This window comes from Atheta coriaria, unplaced genomic scaffold (genome assembly GCF_025399875.1).
Source record: "Atheta coriaria isolate IRGN ID8LTWV9N9 unplaced genomic scaffold, Caltech_Dcor_3.1 hic_scaffold_6_pilon, whole genome shotgun sequence".
NCBI classification, from domain to species: Eukaryota; Metazoa; Arthropoda; class Insecta; order Coleoptera; family Staphylinidae; genus Dalotia; species Dalotia coriaria.
Window position 1 is genome coordinate 5,995,498 of NW_027045448.1, and position 18,479 is coordinate 6,013,976.

At 39.1% G+C, this 18,479-nt stretch overlaps 2 protein-coding genes across 2 annotated transcripts; one reads left to right on the forward strand and one right to left on the reverse strand.

Annotated features, from left to right (window-relative positions):
• Positions 1-18: 18 nt before the first annotated feature.
• On the forward strand, positions 19-16,796 carry LOC135793643 (alpha-1,3-mannosyl-glycoprotein 4-beta-N-acetylglucosaminyltransferase B-like). Its single transcript, XM_065304673.1, is given in 13 exon segments — positions 19-672; positions 8,932-9,086; positions 9,088-9,435; positions 13,507-13,553; positions 13,625-13,722; positions 13,725-13,754; positions 13,757-13,933; positions 14,005-14,135; positions 14,209-14,316; positions 15,135-15,328; positions 15,404-15,537; positions 15,607-15,722; positions 15,779-16,796. Coding segments are annotated over 13 exon segments (1,686 nt in total). The 5' UTR covers positions 19-560; the 3' UTR covers positions 15,815-16,796.
• LOC135794631 (probable cytochrome P450 303a1) lies at positions 16,153-17,872 on the reverse strand. The gene is made up of 3 exons (XM_065305967.1): positions 16,798-17,872; positions 16,557-16,674; positions 16,153-16,479 (listed from the first exon to the last, which is right to left on the reverse strand). The coding sequence occupies exons 1-3, from the start codon at positions 17,838-17,840 to the stop codon at positions 16,153-16,155; spliced, it is 1,488 nt and encodes a 495-aa protein (XP_065162039.1). The 5' UTR covers positions 17,841-17,872.
• Between the last annotated feature and the right edge of the window lie 607 nt (positions 17,873-18,479).

Genomic DNA, 18,479 nt, shown 5'->3' on the forward strand with positions numbered 1-18,479 from the left:
ACATAAGCCGGCGCACGCACGCAGTCCGCTCGCGTTCGTCGCGCCGCAAGTCTCGCTACTCATCGTCAGTCGCTGTCAGTGTGGGCGCGAGCGCGCATCGGTGTCTCGCACACTCGTCGCATGTGTGTCTTCTCTTCTGTCTGTCCATCCGCGCCGTCGCGTGCGATCAGCTGCTGGTCGGCACACTACCGGGCGCAAGCAACGGTAGCGCAGTCGGTAACGACGCGGAAATAATCGTCAAACGAACGCACGCTTTGGCGTAATCGCATTTGCTTGTGCCTAGGTCTAATTGATTAGATATTTATTCTTTTCCGCTCTCGGTTTTTGTTTGGCACACACATACGCGCTGTGGGTTTATTTATTGTTATTTGCATCGCGGCGGATACAAAGCCATGCGACCCATGCGCGAATCTGTGTCACTCGGCTGTGCGGCACCGGCGACGACGACAATCGCGCACGTTTTCGACGATTCGGCCGCGCGAATGTGACCGGTGACCGGTGTACGACACTCGCGGACACTTCAATTTCGTCGAGGAGTTATTTGTCACCGCTGAGCGTATATGGCCGTGGTCAATTTGGTGGTGACGCCGCTGCGAAGGCGTAACTGCCTTCTGGTACTCGCCTTCGTCGTCTTCATTCCGTTCTGCTTTTTCGTGCTATTTTCAGTACCAGGTAAACACCACTCTATGGCTATTTATATTTTATTGTTTGGGCAACAAATTAGTGAGCAACATGGTGGTGGTTAACACGTGGCTTTCAGAAAACTCTTCTTTGTGTTATAAATTTTTGTAAAACAAATATTTGAGTCTTTATGTTGATGGAAATACCGTGCATGACTTTGTGGCTTAGTTTAAACGCAAATGTAAACAATTATTCAACCGTTTCAATTAGCATCGTAAAGAAAATTACTTTACACGCTATTGCGAAACTTCACACTTGTCAAAGAACAAAAACGATGCATTTTACGCGGATTTGTAAAATAAATAGCGAGAATTACGCAGTAAACAACTGGTTTATGCAAAAACTAGTGCGCAAATAGCAAACTTCACCTTAATACAAAAGGAGGACACGTCACATCCTTCGTAAGAGCATTTGTTGCATATTCATTAAGAGTGCAATTAAATCCGCGAGGCGCACGTCCCACTTGACGCGCTGACCCGAGACTCTGTCGGAATAGAACCTCAATAAAGGCTCACATATGTATTAGATGTCTAGGATTTATGCAAACATCCTATTTGTATGCACTCTTCAAGTCCTCAACGCTAAACGAGCACTATGAAATCACAACCACCCTAGAACTAGCATTTTTATTGCGTTCTACTTTGGCATTTATTCTCCGCAATGTTTGAATTGCCATGGAATGTGGAATGTGTTCCAATCCAACAAATTCTTTACGTCCTACAATAAAAAAAACGAAACAAAAAAGGCAAATAAAATCCAATGAAATGTAACAACTAACTACTAGGTTCAATATGGACATAATTCATATTCATAGTCGGTAAACACGTCAACGAATCAGTACTATAATTGAAAAATAAACGTGAGATGTAAATTTTTTTCTATATTTGTGAATAAATACAAGTCAAATTAAACATGTTATTTACATTGCGTGTGTTTTTTGTTGTTTGTTGCTATTTGCACGAAAGAAATAACTAACGAATAAAAATAGTTACTCGCACGCTTTGAAAGTCTGCGCGGTTTACTTTTGTTTTTATTTCAACTTTTTACGCTGTTTACGTGTCCACTGGTCGTAATCTAAACGGTGGTATTTTTATAACACACGGTGCGCGAATGCTCAAAGTCAAAAACGCATGTAAACGCACTGTTTAGTAGTGCTAGTCGGTGAGTGAAATTTAATTTCACTTCGACGTTGTGTTTTTCTTTTCTTTTCCTGTGCGATGCGCGCAGTACTTTCTGTTTTTGTAATTTGTAATTTTTATAATGCACATCACAAGAATAATAAAGGTAGGAACATAAAAATGCCGGAAATCTTCTTTAATATTGGAAAACACGAAAGAGTAATTGCATTACAATTATTTTCAAATTTAATCATTATTTCTAACGGTGCAGAAGAAATTGCGTAATTTTTCACAAACAATTTTCACTTTTTAAAAATAATAAGTCTTATGATTGGTTCATCTTCATCCTAATATTATATATGGCATTGTCTTCGAGTGAATGATGCGTTTTCCGGTTTCTCGTTTATTTTCATCCCAGTTTTATTTGTGAAATATATTAATATCAACTGTAGCTGATGTTCTGTTTCCGTTGCGCTCGCGAAACTTCAACAATACGCGCGTTATCAACGTTATCAATATTCTAAACATGAATGCGAGAATCGATTTTGTTGCTTGCGTACTAAATTTAACGCTAAGCACCGTTAAAGGTGTGTATTGTTATATCTTTCAATTGTTTCAATTCGTTTTGTTCTATTCTGTTAACTTTGAGTTGCGTTGACATTGTCCGCATTTACACAATATACAAATACGAAATTTTATCATAATATTTTTCACTGCTCAACATGCCACCAACTTATTAGGAATATTTAATTAAGAAGACCGAGTAGAAAGTTTACTTTCTGTCTCGAGTCTCTGTGCGTCTTTATAAAGAGTTTCAAGTTTCACTAAGTGTTTTTTTTTTTGCTTCGTTTCGCCTATCTATTTCATAGTTGTTAATTTATTCAGTTACTCTGTAATTAATCCAGTTCACTCGTTCGAACTGCATTTGCTTTCAACAATACCAGCGAGTAAATAACAGCCGGTGATGTAACAACTTGCACAGCGACACATTTTATTGCGCAAAATGCGCGCATGTACTCTTTTTATGTCAGTTATTTCCTCGGCGCTCACCGGTGACTGCTTCTATTGTAGTCACCTTCGAAAGTTGCACTTAAACACTGGATAACCGGTTCAATTATCGTTTGTTTGCATATTATTTCCAACAACCTTGTATGCGCTTAGATAAGTTTTGCATACACACTTCAATCTTTTTTATTTTTATTATTTTAAAATGAAAATTTGCTATTGATTTTAAAGTGAAGTGGATTTTCACGTGACTGTACAGTGTAAATCTCTTGCGTAAGAGTTTTATGTGGAAATTAATGATTGATTGCCCACGGGCTTAAAAACTCTTGAATGATTAACGTCAGCGGAGCGTACAAATGAACATGAACATTTATTGACGTTTTTTTTCAAATTCACAAAACATAACTCTATTCATTTTGTTTTTGCTGCTTGTTGTTCCAAGTCAAACTTAAAATGGCAGCCGTCCAAAACAAGACCTCTAGAGTTTAGAGCCCGGCGTGAGTAAACATGTAGGTACGTCCCAATGCGAGCGAACGATAAATTTTCATTTAGAACATTTTCGCCGGCAAAACTCCAGTGAATATTCGTTAAAGGTCAGCGCTGCTTACAGCGAACTTGCATCGAGCACTTTCCACATTTCTCCTCGTTGGTAATTAGCTTATAAATTATTTAAAAATTGCGCACATAGACATTAATAAAATCATTAACTATTCATTGCGTAAAGGTCATCAACACGCTAGATTATCAACGCAGGTAATAAGCATATTATTATTACTATTAAACAAATTATAATTGGCCGCTTATCCGGCCGAATGTCCAACAATCGTGTTTCATTAGGTCCCGAATTAGTTGTTAATTACTCCTGTTATGCGAATTTAATTGCGCTTGTTTACGTAAGCAACTTTATGTTCACTTGAGTGTTATGAATGTTTTCGTTTGAATCCACGCCGTAATTATTATGTTATCCAAAAACATTAATTTCACTAAATCCTTTTGAACGCGGGTAAATAAATTACTTCTGTTTTTATTTGACATAATACTGTCATAATTAATAATGAAGCTCACATTGCAGTTTTGCAACGGTGCAATTAAACGCTACTAATTCAATGTGTGTCTGCTCGCGTGTGCATTATGGCTGAATCCCAGCGAGTGAATTGAATCAATTCCAGCATCTATTAAATTGTTCCAATTGACAGCGTCTAATGCGATTCGTTAAACTAATTAGTATCTTGCAGTGAACACTCTCTAGGGCACATCATGCATAACAACCGCGATCAGGCACCTTGGAATATGTGAATAGTGAATGTCCCAGCGATTTCATCATCTGTAATATTTATATTTCTGAATGTAACAGTATTATTGTATGTTGGCTTGCCTATATATTTCTATCCAAGGTAAAAGTCACATTGTTTAGGTTATGTTTAATTTCGGTACATCTGTTGTTTTTCCTGCTAATGCCGCGAATGAAAGAAGAAATTATGCATGGCGAAATTATCAAGTAAGTGCCGTTATTCTCGAGATATATTACTACACGGTACAAGCACGCATATAGAGGTACTGCTTATTCCATATGTGTACTTCTGGAAGTAATGTTACGTGTCGATACGTAGACATTCACTGAATTAACTTATCTCTGAAACAATGCCTCTTAAAATCACCTGGCTGTCGTGCCGATAAAAGCACAACTTAATTGCTTCTGAAAAACATTCAACAGCATGCAGGGCATGCATAAAGAATGCCTTAAACGAAGACACTAACAAATGGATATTTCTTTCATCATTCCAATCATTCCACGCAATCTCATTCAAGTTTTTCATGCCGTAAGTAAATAATAAATGAAGGCAATTTGGTCGTTTTGCCAATTGATGTTGAACTGTAAATGAAATTACGGGCTCTTTCCATTGCGGGAAAGAAGCACGTCGGTTGGGTTTTTTTTTTCTTCATCCATGTGCACAATCTACACAAAGTGTGCTAAGTGTGCAAAGTGTTTCTTTGGCTGTCCTGAAGGTAACTCCGCGTCTATGAATACTAACTAATACACTTTGCGGTGCAATAAAAGATGAACAACATGCAATATTCAATGTTCTAATTCAGGAAACACGCTGGCGAAACTTGTTATTAGCCATCATTTAAGCTTCATACATTGCATCGCGTAAACATCACGGATATATCACGAATGTAACATCGTGACTTTAGCTTATTTCGCTTGGAATAAGAAATAACATTGGGAAAAATGATTGGTCAAAGGTAAATTTCCGCTTTTGCATGTCGACCCGATTGTTCTGCATGACAAACTTTCAAAATCCTTTACAGTTATATGTTTAAAATGTTTAAAAGAAGTGATAAAAACGTATTTCCTAGTTTATGCGGTGGGAAAACGTATTCTATCATATTTCTAGTTTATAGATATCGAATGACTGCAGTTTTGCATCGTGAGAGTGAGTTTTATGCATATAAACTAAACCATCCGATAATTTCCACATAAATTGCATACGTTCGTGTTGTTCGAGTGTCGGTGTCGGTATTAATGATAGTGGGCTCAGAGAAGATTATTACCTCGATTAATTCTGGCTGGCAAAATAATTTGCTGTGCTGAAATTTACCGTTGAAGGGTTTTTGATGTGTGTTTGATGTGTTTTATGATGTTAGCTGGTCGAGTACGAATCTTGACCTTAGATCGTGACACACTACACATAAGTCAAACAGCAGCAGGAAGGAGGAGAATTAACCATGAGTACACACTCGACGCCGGTACGTCTCGTCTCTTCGCGGATGCGCCGTTAACCTGCCATGGCAGTCCGACCTTTTACTCGGTCTTTTTTCACCTTCATTTTGATGTGCAACATATGCAGGCATGTTGCATGTGGCAGGTCTTTGATGTGCGTGCATTCCGCGTTGAATGTTGTTTTCAGTGTATTGTCATTGAACAGTAACCAGCAAGTTGCATTGCCTTCACCTTCGGCTTGTAGGTTTACATAACGCACAAGCGCATAAGTCAAACAGTCAGAGGTTAGGCAGTTCATTCGGCGTACGCCCAGTCATTCTTCGAGGTGGGTCTGTAGATGGATAACTGCATGAAGTTAGTCTTTTATGTCGATGCCGATGTATCACACATTAGCAATTTATCAATACATCAATCATTATTCAGCGTAGAGTGGGTTTGCAACTGACGTGGTAACTTTTTTGTTGTTTTAACTTTTTATAACGAAACAATTTAAACTTTTTTTTTTTCATCATCCGGAAGGACTTTCTTTATTGTTAGTAAAACCTTGCACGTAAAACATCATAAAAATATTTTTTATTGCTTCATTTAGCGTTTACTTTTTAAATCCGTTTATAATTTTTTTGCTCGTGCTTGCGTAGAAGCTAGCTTTATTAGATTAAATTACCAGTGTGATAAACAGAAAACTACGCTCCTAATACGATTACGAGCTTTATACCTTACCTCGGATAACACGTAGTTTGCTAATGGCCTACACGTGCCGAGCACCGAGCTCTTTGTTCATTACGTTTGATTTACGCACATAACGATATCAAATAATCCACTTTTATCTAAACAAACAACTCTACTCTTTCCAATTATAAAATTTCCATGCAAATTTAGCATTTCTCAAGGCATAAACTTAATTAAAGCTTGAAGTGGCAAAACTATTGGCTTGTATTTGTATTAACTCTGCGATTTGCCGCCGCCTGCCTTGATGTCGACCCCCACAGGCTGTCAAGTTTAGTGATTGCGTAAAAGGGTAGCGCATTCCAACACGAGAGGTCATTTATTAATATTCTGTGAACGAATTCACATATCAAATGAGAGCCGGGTGGAAAATGCAATTTACATACGAAATTATAAATTCAATTTCATTTTTCCTGTGCCGCCAGAGAAGCACAACTGAATTATTTATTTCATTTTTAATTTTAATTAGTTTCGAGGAGTGTATTGATGAAATATCAAGGATTATAAATAATATTAACTTCGTCGAACATGCACGATACATTTTATGTTGTGATGTTATACCTATGCTATTTTTAACCTTTCTCAAGGTTAAAATAATATTGAAGTCGAATAAATAAATTAGTGCATAAAATAGTTGGAGTTTTTCGGCGGAAATGAAGTGAATGTATCTGGTAATAATGAAGCGAATAATACGGATGTCATTCATTGACACAGTTGGAGTTAATTGGGAATATTAGTATTATACAAAACGTTCAGTTGAAAATTTAAACCAAATATTTACATTAAACTAAAATTTATTCATTTTTTATCGAATAAATTTATTCTCAGGTATTGTTGGTATGTATTTATACACCTGAAACATTTCATTATTGTTTGGTATTTATTGCTATGTTTATACTCGTATTTGGTTACACGTATCACCAAATTAGATAGTTTGGTGTAAATAATTGAAATTCTCAACTATCATTTGTCCTTTAATCACATTACAAAAGCAAAATGCACAGCATGCTCATTAATTACGTCGACTGAATGGAAACACAATGAATTTGAGACAATAAATTGACGCCGCTGGCACATCGTCTCCGAGTATTTGCAGTTTTTGAACGCAGCGAAAAGATTAAATTTCCGACATCAGACGACATGAGTTAAAGCGAAGACGTGATTCAGCAACAGTAAAATATTCGCAGTCAGCAAGAAACATTTTCTAATGTTTAACATAGCAAATGTGGAAATTGCAAAGTTCCTGCTATGTGTATGAATGGTATGTGTATTTTCCAGTTTTGCGGCTGTCATTACAGACGAAATTACGAAGTTTAATTGAGCAGATCCTAAAACGTATCATCATTATGCTAATACTTCATGTACTTCACGTTGTGTTGTCGCTTTGTACTTCTTGTGCTCTAATATATTTATGCGGTAACTTTTTTGTGACATTAGAGGTTATGTTGTTGTAACGCTGCTTTGAACTCAGCATGTGACGCAAAATTTCCTGATGCGTGTTATGGAATACAAACAGTTTTGTATGTCGTTAAAGTTTCGTAAACGTATAAAGTATTCTAGTCAGTCGAATGGAAACTTGCAATCATTCTCATGCCTATTAAATAACCACCGCGCAGCATTTTGCTCTCGTAAGGTTTCTTCCATACATATCTATCAATATAAATTACCTGTGTATTTTTGTCATTTTAAAGCAATTCCGGCTTAAAAATGTCCTCACACATATTTGTTAGAGTAATTTGAAACTTTTTAAGTACCGCCATATTGCTTTAATGTGTGAAACTTCTCAAAGTACTAAAAATCTTTTTATTAATTCCCAAACTTCGGTTGCAACGTAAAGAGAGAAGAAAATTAAGTTGGTCAAACTCAAGCCTAACTTCAACTTCAATTATAGCGGCCATTTTGAAGCCGCTTATGTTACAACTACAATCAAATTACCGATCGTAATCCGATTCCGTGCCGTTAATTTTCCATCAACGCTTTTTGTCAACGCGCGCGAGGAAATCTTAAACGAATTGCGCACGTCGTAAATGTGTTTAAAACAAATTGATGATAAATTAGGTGTCCTGTCCAGATACGTGTATAACTAGTCCTATCAGGAGCGCGTACCGCTCGCAAGATAGATTGCCATCCGGATGGTAAAGCGTATGTCTTCCGCTCGGCTTCCGGTGATAGTTCTAGAACAAATAAGCGAATAACTCCAAACTGATCTGTCGATCCGTGCCAAATTCCCTCGATCATTCGGGAGCTTTCTTCGAGACAATAGACATTACTTTGTCAAGGAATATATTGGGCCCGAGGGTGCTAACTGTAAACTGTCCCTGTGCAGTTCAGCGGTTTCCAATCTTATTGATTCTTCGTTTATTCTTGAATTAAGGTTGTTTCCTGAGAAAATTCAACGTGAAATCTACTTTTAACCAATTTTTACGTTAAGATACTTATTGATTCATATTAAATTGATAGTAAATAATTAATTAAAAGTGTTATAAATTAATTTGGACATTAATTGGACCATCGTCGGCAATTAAATTTTCAAAACATTTGGAATTGATGATACTCATACATTTCCCCACCGTGGAAAGTAATTTTCTAAATGACATCTGTTCCAAATCGATTTTACTCGAGAATGAATACAAATTAGAAATTAGGCTAAAATTCATGAATTTTTATTGTTTCCAGATGTAAGTTCAGAACAAATGTTGATCCAACGCCTGGCGGAGCTGCAGGTGAAGCTGCAATACTTGGACACCATGTATAGATCACGACAAGAGGACCTCCAGCAGCTGACCGCCCACATCGACCAGATGGTCGCGCCGAGCGATAGCAATGCGTCGCTGGGCGCACTCGCCGTTTGGCGGCGCCGCGCCAGCCACCACCAAGCCGGAGATTAGACAATTGTTGCGAAACATGTCCGGCATGAACGCCGCGCACGGTCTAAATCCACCGATAATGCTGCGTCTGCCGTCGTCCTTCCATTTCCTGCCGCACTTACTGGACGATCCGGCCAGCTTACGCCTGGCTTACCTAATGTCCAAAGGTCGCACCGGCGTTTCGGTGGTCCTTGGTGTACCTACCGTACGCCGCGAGAAGCACACCTATCTCATGGAGACGCTTCAGAGTCTCGTCGACGGCATGAGCATGGACGAGCGAGAGGACGCGCTGATTGTTATATTCGTCGCAGAGGTATGAGCTTTTGTAATTAACTTACGCTTCTTGCGCCACTTGAAACCCGATTTGGCCTGTTTGCGGATATATCCGCGCGCGCTGTGTTATTTCATTTTAATCCAGCCATGCGGAAACAATTTCGGAATATCGTGGCTCCTGGGGAGTATCATTTTGGACAATTCGGGCTGCGCTGTAGGGCACTTGTGTTAAATCGTGTGTTTGATTCGATCGATCGGCGTATAAATCGGCCGCGACAGATAGATTACGAATTTGTTGCTATCGAACAGTTTGCGACTCCATAAATTTAGTTGCAAACTAAATTTTGCGCAATTTGTCTACTTCACAACCTCAAATTAATCTATTAATCTATACTTGACTAATAGTGTACGTTGTGGTGGCGTTGCGGCCTGAACTTGACAACAACTTGATTCTTTCGGAGTTATTAATTACTTAAAACTAATCATGCTAAAATACTTTCCTACGAAACTTTCTTGATCGTGTTTTTGTGTAGGAATTTGTTTTGGGCATGAGATCTGCAAAAAGTTGTTTTTTTCGAAGATTGATAGCCATTAATTTATTTCTTAAGAACTACTAATAGTAAAGACGTTTTTTTCCATTTTTTACTAATTTATTTAATTAAATTAATATTTTCTTACGTAAAGTTATACATAATTAATATTTTATAATTATTTATATCTATCTTTTGATTCGTAATTATTTTTTTTTTAAACATTGAAAACTCGTGTATGGAATTTAATAATCATTAGATTACAACTGGAGTCATTAATATAGCTTTATTACTCTTCGGGTAATTAATTAATAACAATAATCCTCGAGATTTTCTTTTGCTCATTCAATTTTTAAACAGAAAATGAATTTTCTTTATTGTTTTGGACCAGTTGTGTACAAATAAAATGGAATGATTGTCGTTATCGTACGTGCGGCGAGAGCTGCGAAATGGGAAACACACGATAGCAATTTTTCTCGCGCACGGCAGCGACAAGCATGCGCCGCGCCGGAAAATCGTAAATTCTTTTCAGCACGCACCTCCCGCTTCAGCCCCGCGCACGCTGGGAATGCGAAATGCCCGTATATATCGGCGAGAGGATAAAAAAATAGCATTGATACGCACACAGATGTAATATTTTAGCGTGGCGAAGGAGCCGGGCTACACGTGTATAGATAGCCGGTATAGACAACGTGCGCAGCGCAAACACCGACAAGGTTCAGTGTACGGCACGCTTACATCATCATAATGTTATAGCGAAACACGCCCGAAATGAGATAGCATTTTATCGCGCAGCTACACACTTTGCGCAAATTTCTCTGCGTTCGCAAGGACGCGATTGGTTCGTCGCCAATGTCTATGATGCGTACGCGATATGTATGATTACACTTTTAGGGCTAAGGGTTGCTGAGGCGGAGGAGAGATGGCTGTGCATAGTGTAGTGGATGTAGTGCCGTGTTTTTACTCGGAAAACAGGTACTCTACTGTTAACCACTTGCATATTTAACGAGCATTTGAATTTACAGTGGGCATTTTACATTTCATTTGGGACTTGTTTTCAATGTTCATGGGTGTATCGGTGCATAATATAAACTTTATTTCTTTAAACTGAGGATTAAATGAGAATTTTACAGCTTAACCAGGGAATAAACAGCAAACTCAGTAAAATATATAAAGTGTGCATGCGTAACGTGTGATATTAAGTGTATTAACTTAAGTAGGTTGTAGGGAACGGTTTGAGGGCGAAAGCCAAAGTCATTTAAATTTTCGACGCACGCAGTGGCGGGCTTTTCCCCTTCCTTTTCAATCGGGTAGGCCGAATGTATAAAAGAGCAGCACGCAGCGCCCACAGTGCTCAGTTGTGACTCGGTCTAGTCGCAGGTTCTCTTTCTACTCCTCTTATTTTTAATCTAAGGTTTGGTTTGAGTCCAGTCTCTTTGTCGACAAAACATCGTCACCCTATTTTTCTACTCTTTTGTGCAATTTGTGGTGTCGAATAGTGGTCGAGCCGAGAGCAAGAGAGGCTTCGCCATTCAAGTTGAAAATTGATTTAAAATAATAACTTATTCAACTGACCCTGCTTCTTTTAAATTTTAACGAGACTACCGGATGGCTATTTATTTTTTATTTATAAATAAATTGTATGATAAATACGAAAATCGACCATATTTTGACAAATAATCCACTTGAAAATATTAGTCTCTATTTAAAAAACAAGACCTATTATTTTATTCATATTCTGATATTGTTTGCCCATCATAAATCAAATAAATGTCCTCTTTAATAAATGAAAAATCGGTTTTTGTCATCTGTGACAATATCAAATATGAAATCATTGAATTGAATGTATTTTTAAAATTCATAAAAAGTGCTTTTGTTTTCGGTCCATTTTTTATTGATTACGAAGTTAACCACGTAATATAATATGACTGCACCGGCTTTGTTTTAGAAATACGTATTCATAAAGCGTAAGCTTGTCGCTTTTAGAATTTATGTATTCGCAAGTACGTATCAAGATTGTTCAGCCCAGGTACATTAAATACTGAGCCTCAAAGGACGTAAATAAGCCGTAACGTGCAAAAATCCCCTTCGAGGCATTCTTTTTTCTCTCTATCTTTGTTTATCTTTATTTTAGCTCGCCCCTTCCTTAAAAAGGTAGAGATTATTCAAGAGGAAACATGTTGTCACTGCCGCTCTTATTATAAGACTAAGGATTTATCATGCTTAATTATTGTTTGCCTTCATTTTTCTCTCCAGCGATGTGAAAAACTGTATTTTAATAAAGTCAGTTTAAACAACCAACCGTGCAGATCCTGTTCCCAGTAGGATCTTTTCATTATCTTTTGACTTTCAACGCCTTCCGGTTTTTGGTTTTCTTCGTGGAACAAGTCTAATAGGCGTTGGTTTAGTGCGCAATCTGTATCAAATTTTGCATGCTGCGAAACACACGCTCTAACAAGATATATATAGCGCACAGTGTAATAAAAAGGAGGTAGTTTCGTCTCGTGGTATTATTAAAGATTAATGGTTCTGGCCGGGAAGAAAAACACCTGGAAACTCAAATCATCCATCATTTGTGTGTGCCCGACCGGAAGGAGAGCAAGTGTTCGTTATCGATATCCGGCTTAATTTACTTCCTCTCTTACGATAATACATCATTAAGTTATCTACGAGATACAGATGAAGAATAAAATATTGAATTCTATATTAAACAAGATGGCAATTAATAAAAGTTGTCTTAAATTAATTCTTATTAAGAAAAGTGCGAGTAAATTTTGTTTTAGCAATAAAATCAAAGCAATATCCAACAATTTCATCTTTTTTCGTTTTTTTTTTGTCATTTTTATTAAATTTAAAAGGTTTTTTTACTCAACTATCAAACCATGAAGTATATGATCTTGTCGAATATGTCAAATGACATAACCTTATCTTGAAAATTCAATTTCTTCTTTAATATTTTGTAATGTTATTAATGTTGGAGTACAATTTGAAAAAATATATTGCTGTAGGCGTTAGTTTGGTGTAATTCAGTTAGTGCTGAATTATGCATGCGCACGACTGGTTGATTAATTGAACAACATTGTTATAAACAACAATGGTGACCTGTCAACTTGAGCGCAATTTCTCGGTCATTTAAATTTAATAAATTACAAGGTCGTCTCTCCGCTAAGCCAAATTGATATCAACAACTCGACACTCGAAGTACACGAAGTGTGTCAACCAAAATTCCTATTTGACTAATGTACACTGTTGTTCGCTGTTTCTAACTTCATAACTTACAATCTGATGGTTTATATCGCTGATTTATAACTTTGATAACTTTGCACCGTTGACGCGTATTCGCCGTCGATGTGTATAATTTTCCATTCGGTGATTACACGCCTCATAATTAACTTATTGGGTTTAACCGTCATATTGTATAAATAACATTCCCCTAATTAATTAACGGCCCATTGGGGAAATTACCCGCCCGCCTCGGTGGAATTATTCGATTATTCATTTAAGTGTAATCCTTCACCATCAAGTGTTGGCGTCAACAAGTTGAAATTAATTTATTTTTATTTTTTCTGTTTTATTTTCAGACTGATCTAGAATATGTATTGCTAGTTGCGAAAGAAATTGAATTGAGGTAAGCTTGATATAGGACGGGAAGGGAAGAATGAATTTGTTGATATTTTAATATTTCTCTCATAAATTCAGATTTCCGAGTCAAGTTGACAGCGGGTTAATCGAAGTGGTGTCACCATCCGTATCTTACTACCCGGATATGGACAAATTGCGCTCGACGCTCGGCGATCCGTTGAGCGCGTGCGCTGGCGGTCGAAGCAAAATTTGACTTTGCTTTCTTAATGTCCTACTGCCAGCCGAAGGGCACGTTCTACGTGCAGCTGGAGGACGACATTCTCGCCAAGCCTTACTATATTAGTGAAATGAAGAAATTCGCGCTTGACAAAACGGCCAACAAGGAGCCATGGTTCGTCCTAGATTTCTGCCAGCTGGGTTTTATCGGTACGCGTCCAATAAATTTAAAAACATTTCTTTTTCTATTTTGCTTTATTCTATTTTCATCCTGTTTACAGGCAAAATGTTTAAGAGCGCCGAGCTGCCGTGGCTCATTCAATTCTTTCAGATGTTTTACAACGACAAACCAGTTGATTGGCTGCTCGACGATCTCATCTACACGAAAATTTGCAACTGGGAGAAAAACAAGGTAGAGCGCTAGCTATATAGCTATGGCAGTCACAAAAGCCGGACAGTTAAACATGACATTTCTGTGTTTTCAGGACTTTTACAAAAGGGACAAAGCAAAACTGTGGATCCATTACAAACCGTCACTATTCCAACACATCGGCACGCACTCGTCGCTCAAAGGCAAAGTGCAAAAGCTCAAGGTATAAGAAAAAAACAAAAGAATTTTCATCTCCTATCATAGGTCCATTCTCATGTCGTGAAGGCAACATTTTTTCCTTTTATTCGTTTACACAAACGCGTAAATAATTCAAATCGCTAAAGAATTCTAGGCGTGCTTGAATTTAGTAGACCAGTCCTCGGCAAACATATAAAATTGAAGTTGGATAAGAATCTTACATATTTCATTCCTAGCGATCCTAGAGCACTACCTGCACACCAACGAATCAAAGATTTATGCGTGCCTATCCCATAGGGAACGCGCTTCTGTTATATTTTGTGATAAAATCCAGTACGCGCGTTGTAAACTTTTGTGTTATTTCCACACACACACACACACACACACACACATATATATATAGATACAGATGTATACGTGCGTTGGATGTGTAGTAATTAATGTGCAGTAATTATTTTCCCTGCGCGTGGACTTTGGCCGTAAATTAATAACGCTCCATAATCGTAAAAGGCCTTTTTTAATCAAGTTGTTTATAAATATTCATTGTATACCGTGCAAACCGTGGCAAACGGCGTGGCGTAGTTTTGGGTTCGGGCCCTATGTCGGCCCGAACGACTGTGCTTTATTATGCGAAGATCCTGGCTTTAATATTTCCCTGTCCGTGGCTAGTGTAGCGATTGCTCGCGCTCTCATCCTCCGCCACCGAAGTTGGAAAATATGTGCGCATTTTGCCGCGCGCGCTCTAGGGAGTCATATTTCCCACGAACCCTAAAAGTTACTTATTCATTCCTGCACGTCGGTGCTTGCTTTTCTTCTTTTCCGGTCTGGTTCGTCTGGCTGCAGGACAAGCAGTTCGGCAAAGTAGCGCTTTTCTTTCCGCACACTAATCCTGAGGCGGACATCATCTCCGGCATCAAATGCTACAAGCTGTACAGTCTGAAACGGGCGTACCTCGGCGAGGCGTTCTTCTGGGGCCTGCTGCCACAGCCCGGAGATCAATTAATCTTCAAGTTCAAGACACCAATTCATATCAAAAGGTACAGGTGCATTTGCTACAATCACAATCCGACTGTCGGAGACGCGAAAAACTTGTCAACTTTGTGATTTGTTAGGTTTTTCTTCCGAAGCGGCAACGTCGAACATCCTTCCGACAAGTTTTACAATACCAGCGTCGAAGTTATGCCGGCGGAGAGCAATCTCTATGTGAACTCGTTGAATCTCACGGCGGATGGATACATTGTCGTCGGTGAGTGGGCAGTGAGAGCTTTACAAATGCAAAGTTTTTCATTTCATGTGTTTTTTTTTGTACCTGTAGGTAAATTTGATAGTGTTGGCATTGCGACCGGCAATCCTAATGAAAACATTGGTCGAGTGTCAGCTTTACGTTTGTATGTTCACAGCGAGAGCGACAATTGGGCCATATTGAGCGAGGTTTGTTTTGTTCTTGCTGTAAATTCGGGGTTAATACATGTTGATTTCATCGGCAGATACATATTCAGGACGAGTACTCCGTAGCTAGGTGACCACTGAGCGACGGTCGAGTCTCTATGCTCTTCCCACACATCTTGAATCGCTACAATATACTCGACCGCACCCCTCAGCATCCTCTGTGATATTATTAAGTAATGGATTTTTGTGCACGCACCCTTCCTACACAACGTGTGTTTTTGTATTTTGAATTACTTGTTGATTTATTATTTTGTTACGTTTTTAATTTATCGCATATATATTTATATTTAACAACCGACCACTCGAATTAAGTAAAAAACGTCAAATAATTTATTGGATAATTCAGTGCTAACGGTATATCATACATAAAGAATTATTAATAACAATGGCGGGCGTATGGGTGATGGTTGGATCACGCTGTACGATGTGCGATAATACCCCGGAATGGTCGGGGTGCGGCCGTCACGCCGTCAACGGTGTCGGTGGTCGGCGGTTTGCAGCCCGCCGGCACTTTGAAATCAAAGTTCTGCAGCAGCGCGCCGATGAAGATAAAGAGGTTGCCACGGGCGAGCGTCTCACCGAGACAGCGTCGTTTTCCCATGCCGAAGGGGATGAACATGTCAAGCGCCTTCACCTTACCGTCGACGATAAACCGTTCCGGCCGGAAGGCGTACGGATCCTTCCACATACACTCGGCGCCCTCGAAGATGCCATGGAAGGTCGGGATTACCATTGTGTCCTAAACAAGTGCGTTAAATGTATTAAACGGCATGAATAGTCGACGCGTTTGATACAAAAAAAAAGAACGTTGTGTACCTTTGGGATGAAGTGACCGCATAGATGAGTGTCTTTGAGCGCTCGATGTGGCACGCCGAAGGTTCTCCTCATAAAGTGGCGCAATGTTTCCATAACAATGGCTTCGAGATACGGCATGCTATATAATATACAAAACGCGTTATTTTACTGTGTATGCATCACCAGCATATTAATATTGATACATATTAAAATGGCTATACATATTGCAAAACTGTTAGCTGGAAATAAAATTTATATTTACTTAGGGCGATCATTTAGCGACGGCACCCGGTCCCTCCCCACCACCATATCGATCTCCGTCTGCGCCTTCCGCTGCACGTCAGGATTCAACAGTAAGTACAGCATACAGAAGCTCATAGATTTCGTGGTCGTTTCCGAGCCGGCCATGAATAGGTCCAGACAGATGGCGAGCAGCTGATCGTCGGTGAAACTGGCGGGCTTCTCCGGCGCCGCCAACATCTCCAAATACACATCGATCAAATCTCGTGGACTTCCGGGCACGTGCGTCTTTTTGTGCTTTTCGATTTCCTGCGTAATGAACTTCCAAATTGGCACGTGCGTTTTCATATAGAGATTATATCCGGAATACTCGGGCGCGAAGTAGATGAGGAACGGGAAATAACTAAATATAGTGCCGATCATATCTATGTTCTTGAATAACTCCGTCAAGATATTCTGCAAATATTTCAAATTGGAATCCTCCGGATTGTACTTGGTGCCTGCCAACATCGTCCAGATTGTGTTCAGTATGTGAATACCGAACATTGTATCCATCGGCGCTGATATTTCTTTCTGGTTGCCGATGAGATGCTTTATGTGATTGACCATAACGTCGGCTTCCGCTTCGATCATCTCGCTCATATTGCGTTTGCCAAAACCGAACTCGCGTAAATGCCGCAATATGAAGCGGCGTTGTTCTACCCAGAACTGTTCGTCGGTGAGCAATATGCCATTCCGGCCGAATGTGCGCAGTTCATAAAACGGTCCCATCGGCCGTCCGTTCAGACTCTCCGTATTGAGAAATTCTTTGATTGCGAGCCCACCGTAACAGATAACGATCCGCTCTTGGCCGAACTTAAAGCCCAACACCGGGCCGTATTTCCGACTGAATATCGCCATGGCTTCCGCCAGTGAACCAGTCTTTTTTCGTAAACGCGATACGGACAACGCACTGCCGAGTATTGGAAGCCATTTTGGACCAGGCGGGTAGTTCCTCGGCTTCACGCAGTACAAATAATTGAAGAGTATTAAAAACGCGCTGAATAGAAGCGTAGCGGCCCACATAATACTTCTTTTGATGAGTTTCTTAACGTAGAGAATACTTGGACGTTTTCCAAATCAAAGTCTGAAGAGAGTGAAGATAAACTACAAAAGGGAAAGTGGAAATAACTTTAAACGACGACTTGTCCGAACGTGAAGATCCGCAAATGCAACGAGATGCAATTATTCGCATGCACGGGAATATTTCCGGTTGGAGACTAGCGCGATGCAAGAGAAAGTATTAACGTAATAAGTTATGCAATGTAAGTGCATTTACTCTAAGTGAACTATTCATGTACGTCTTGTTACAATGTATGCACCTAATCGATTGCGCGTTCAACCGAAACACGCGCATGTTTAATCGAAACAAAATCGTGTAAAAAGGTGAAAAAGAAGCAAAAGTATTTAGTTTAAAAAGCACACCGCGGAAATTACTCCATTGCAAGTCAGAAAACAAAAAGTATTGATTTTGTGCATCCGGAAGTCGGAAGTTTCTTAGAATGACGACTATTACTTACATTTTGTTATAAAGTTTTCCGCTGTTTTGCGCTATTTTCAAACCTCACCACTGCACTGACCACTCTGGCGACTCTCACGGCTAATTCTGAACTTCTATCGCTACTTTCTCATATACTCTTGCTATGGACATTTCAACGATCCCAC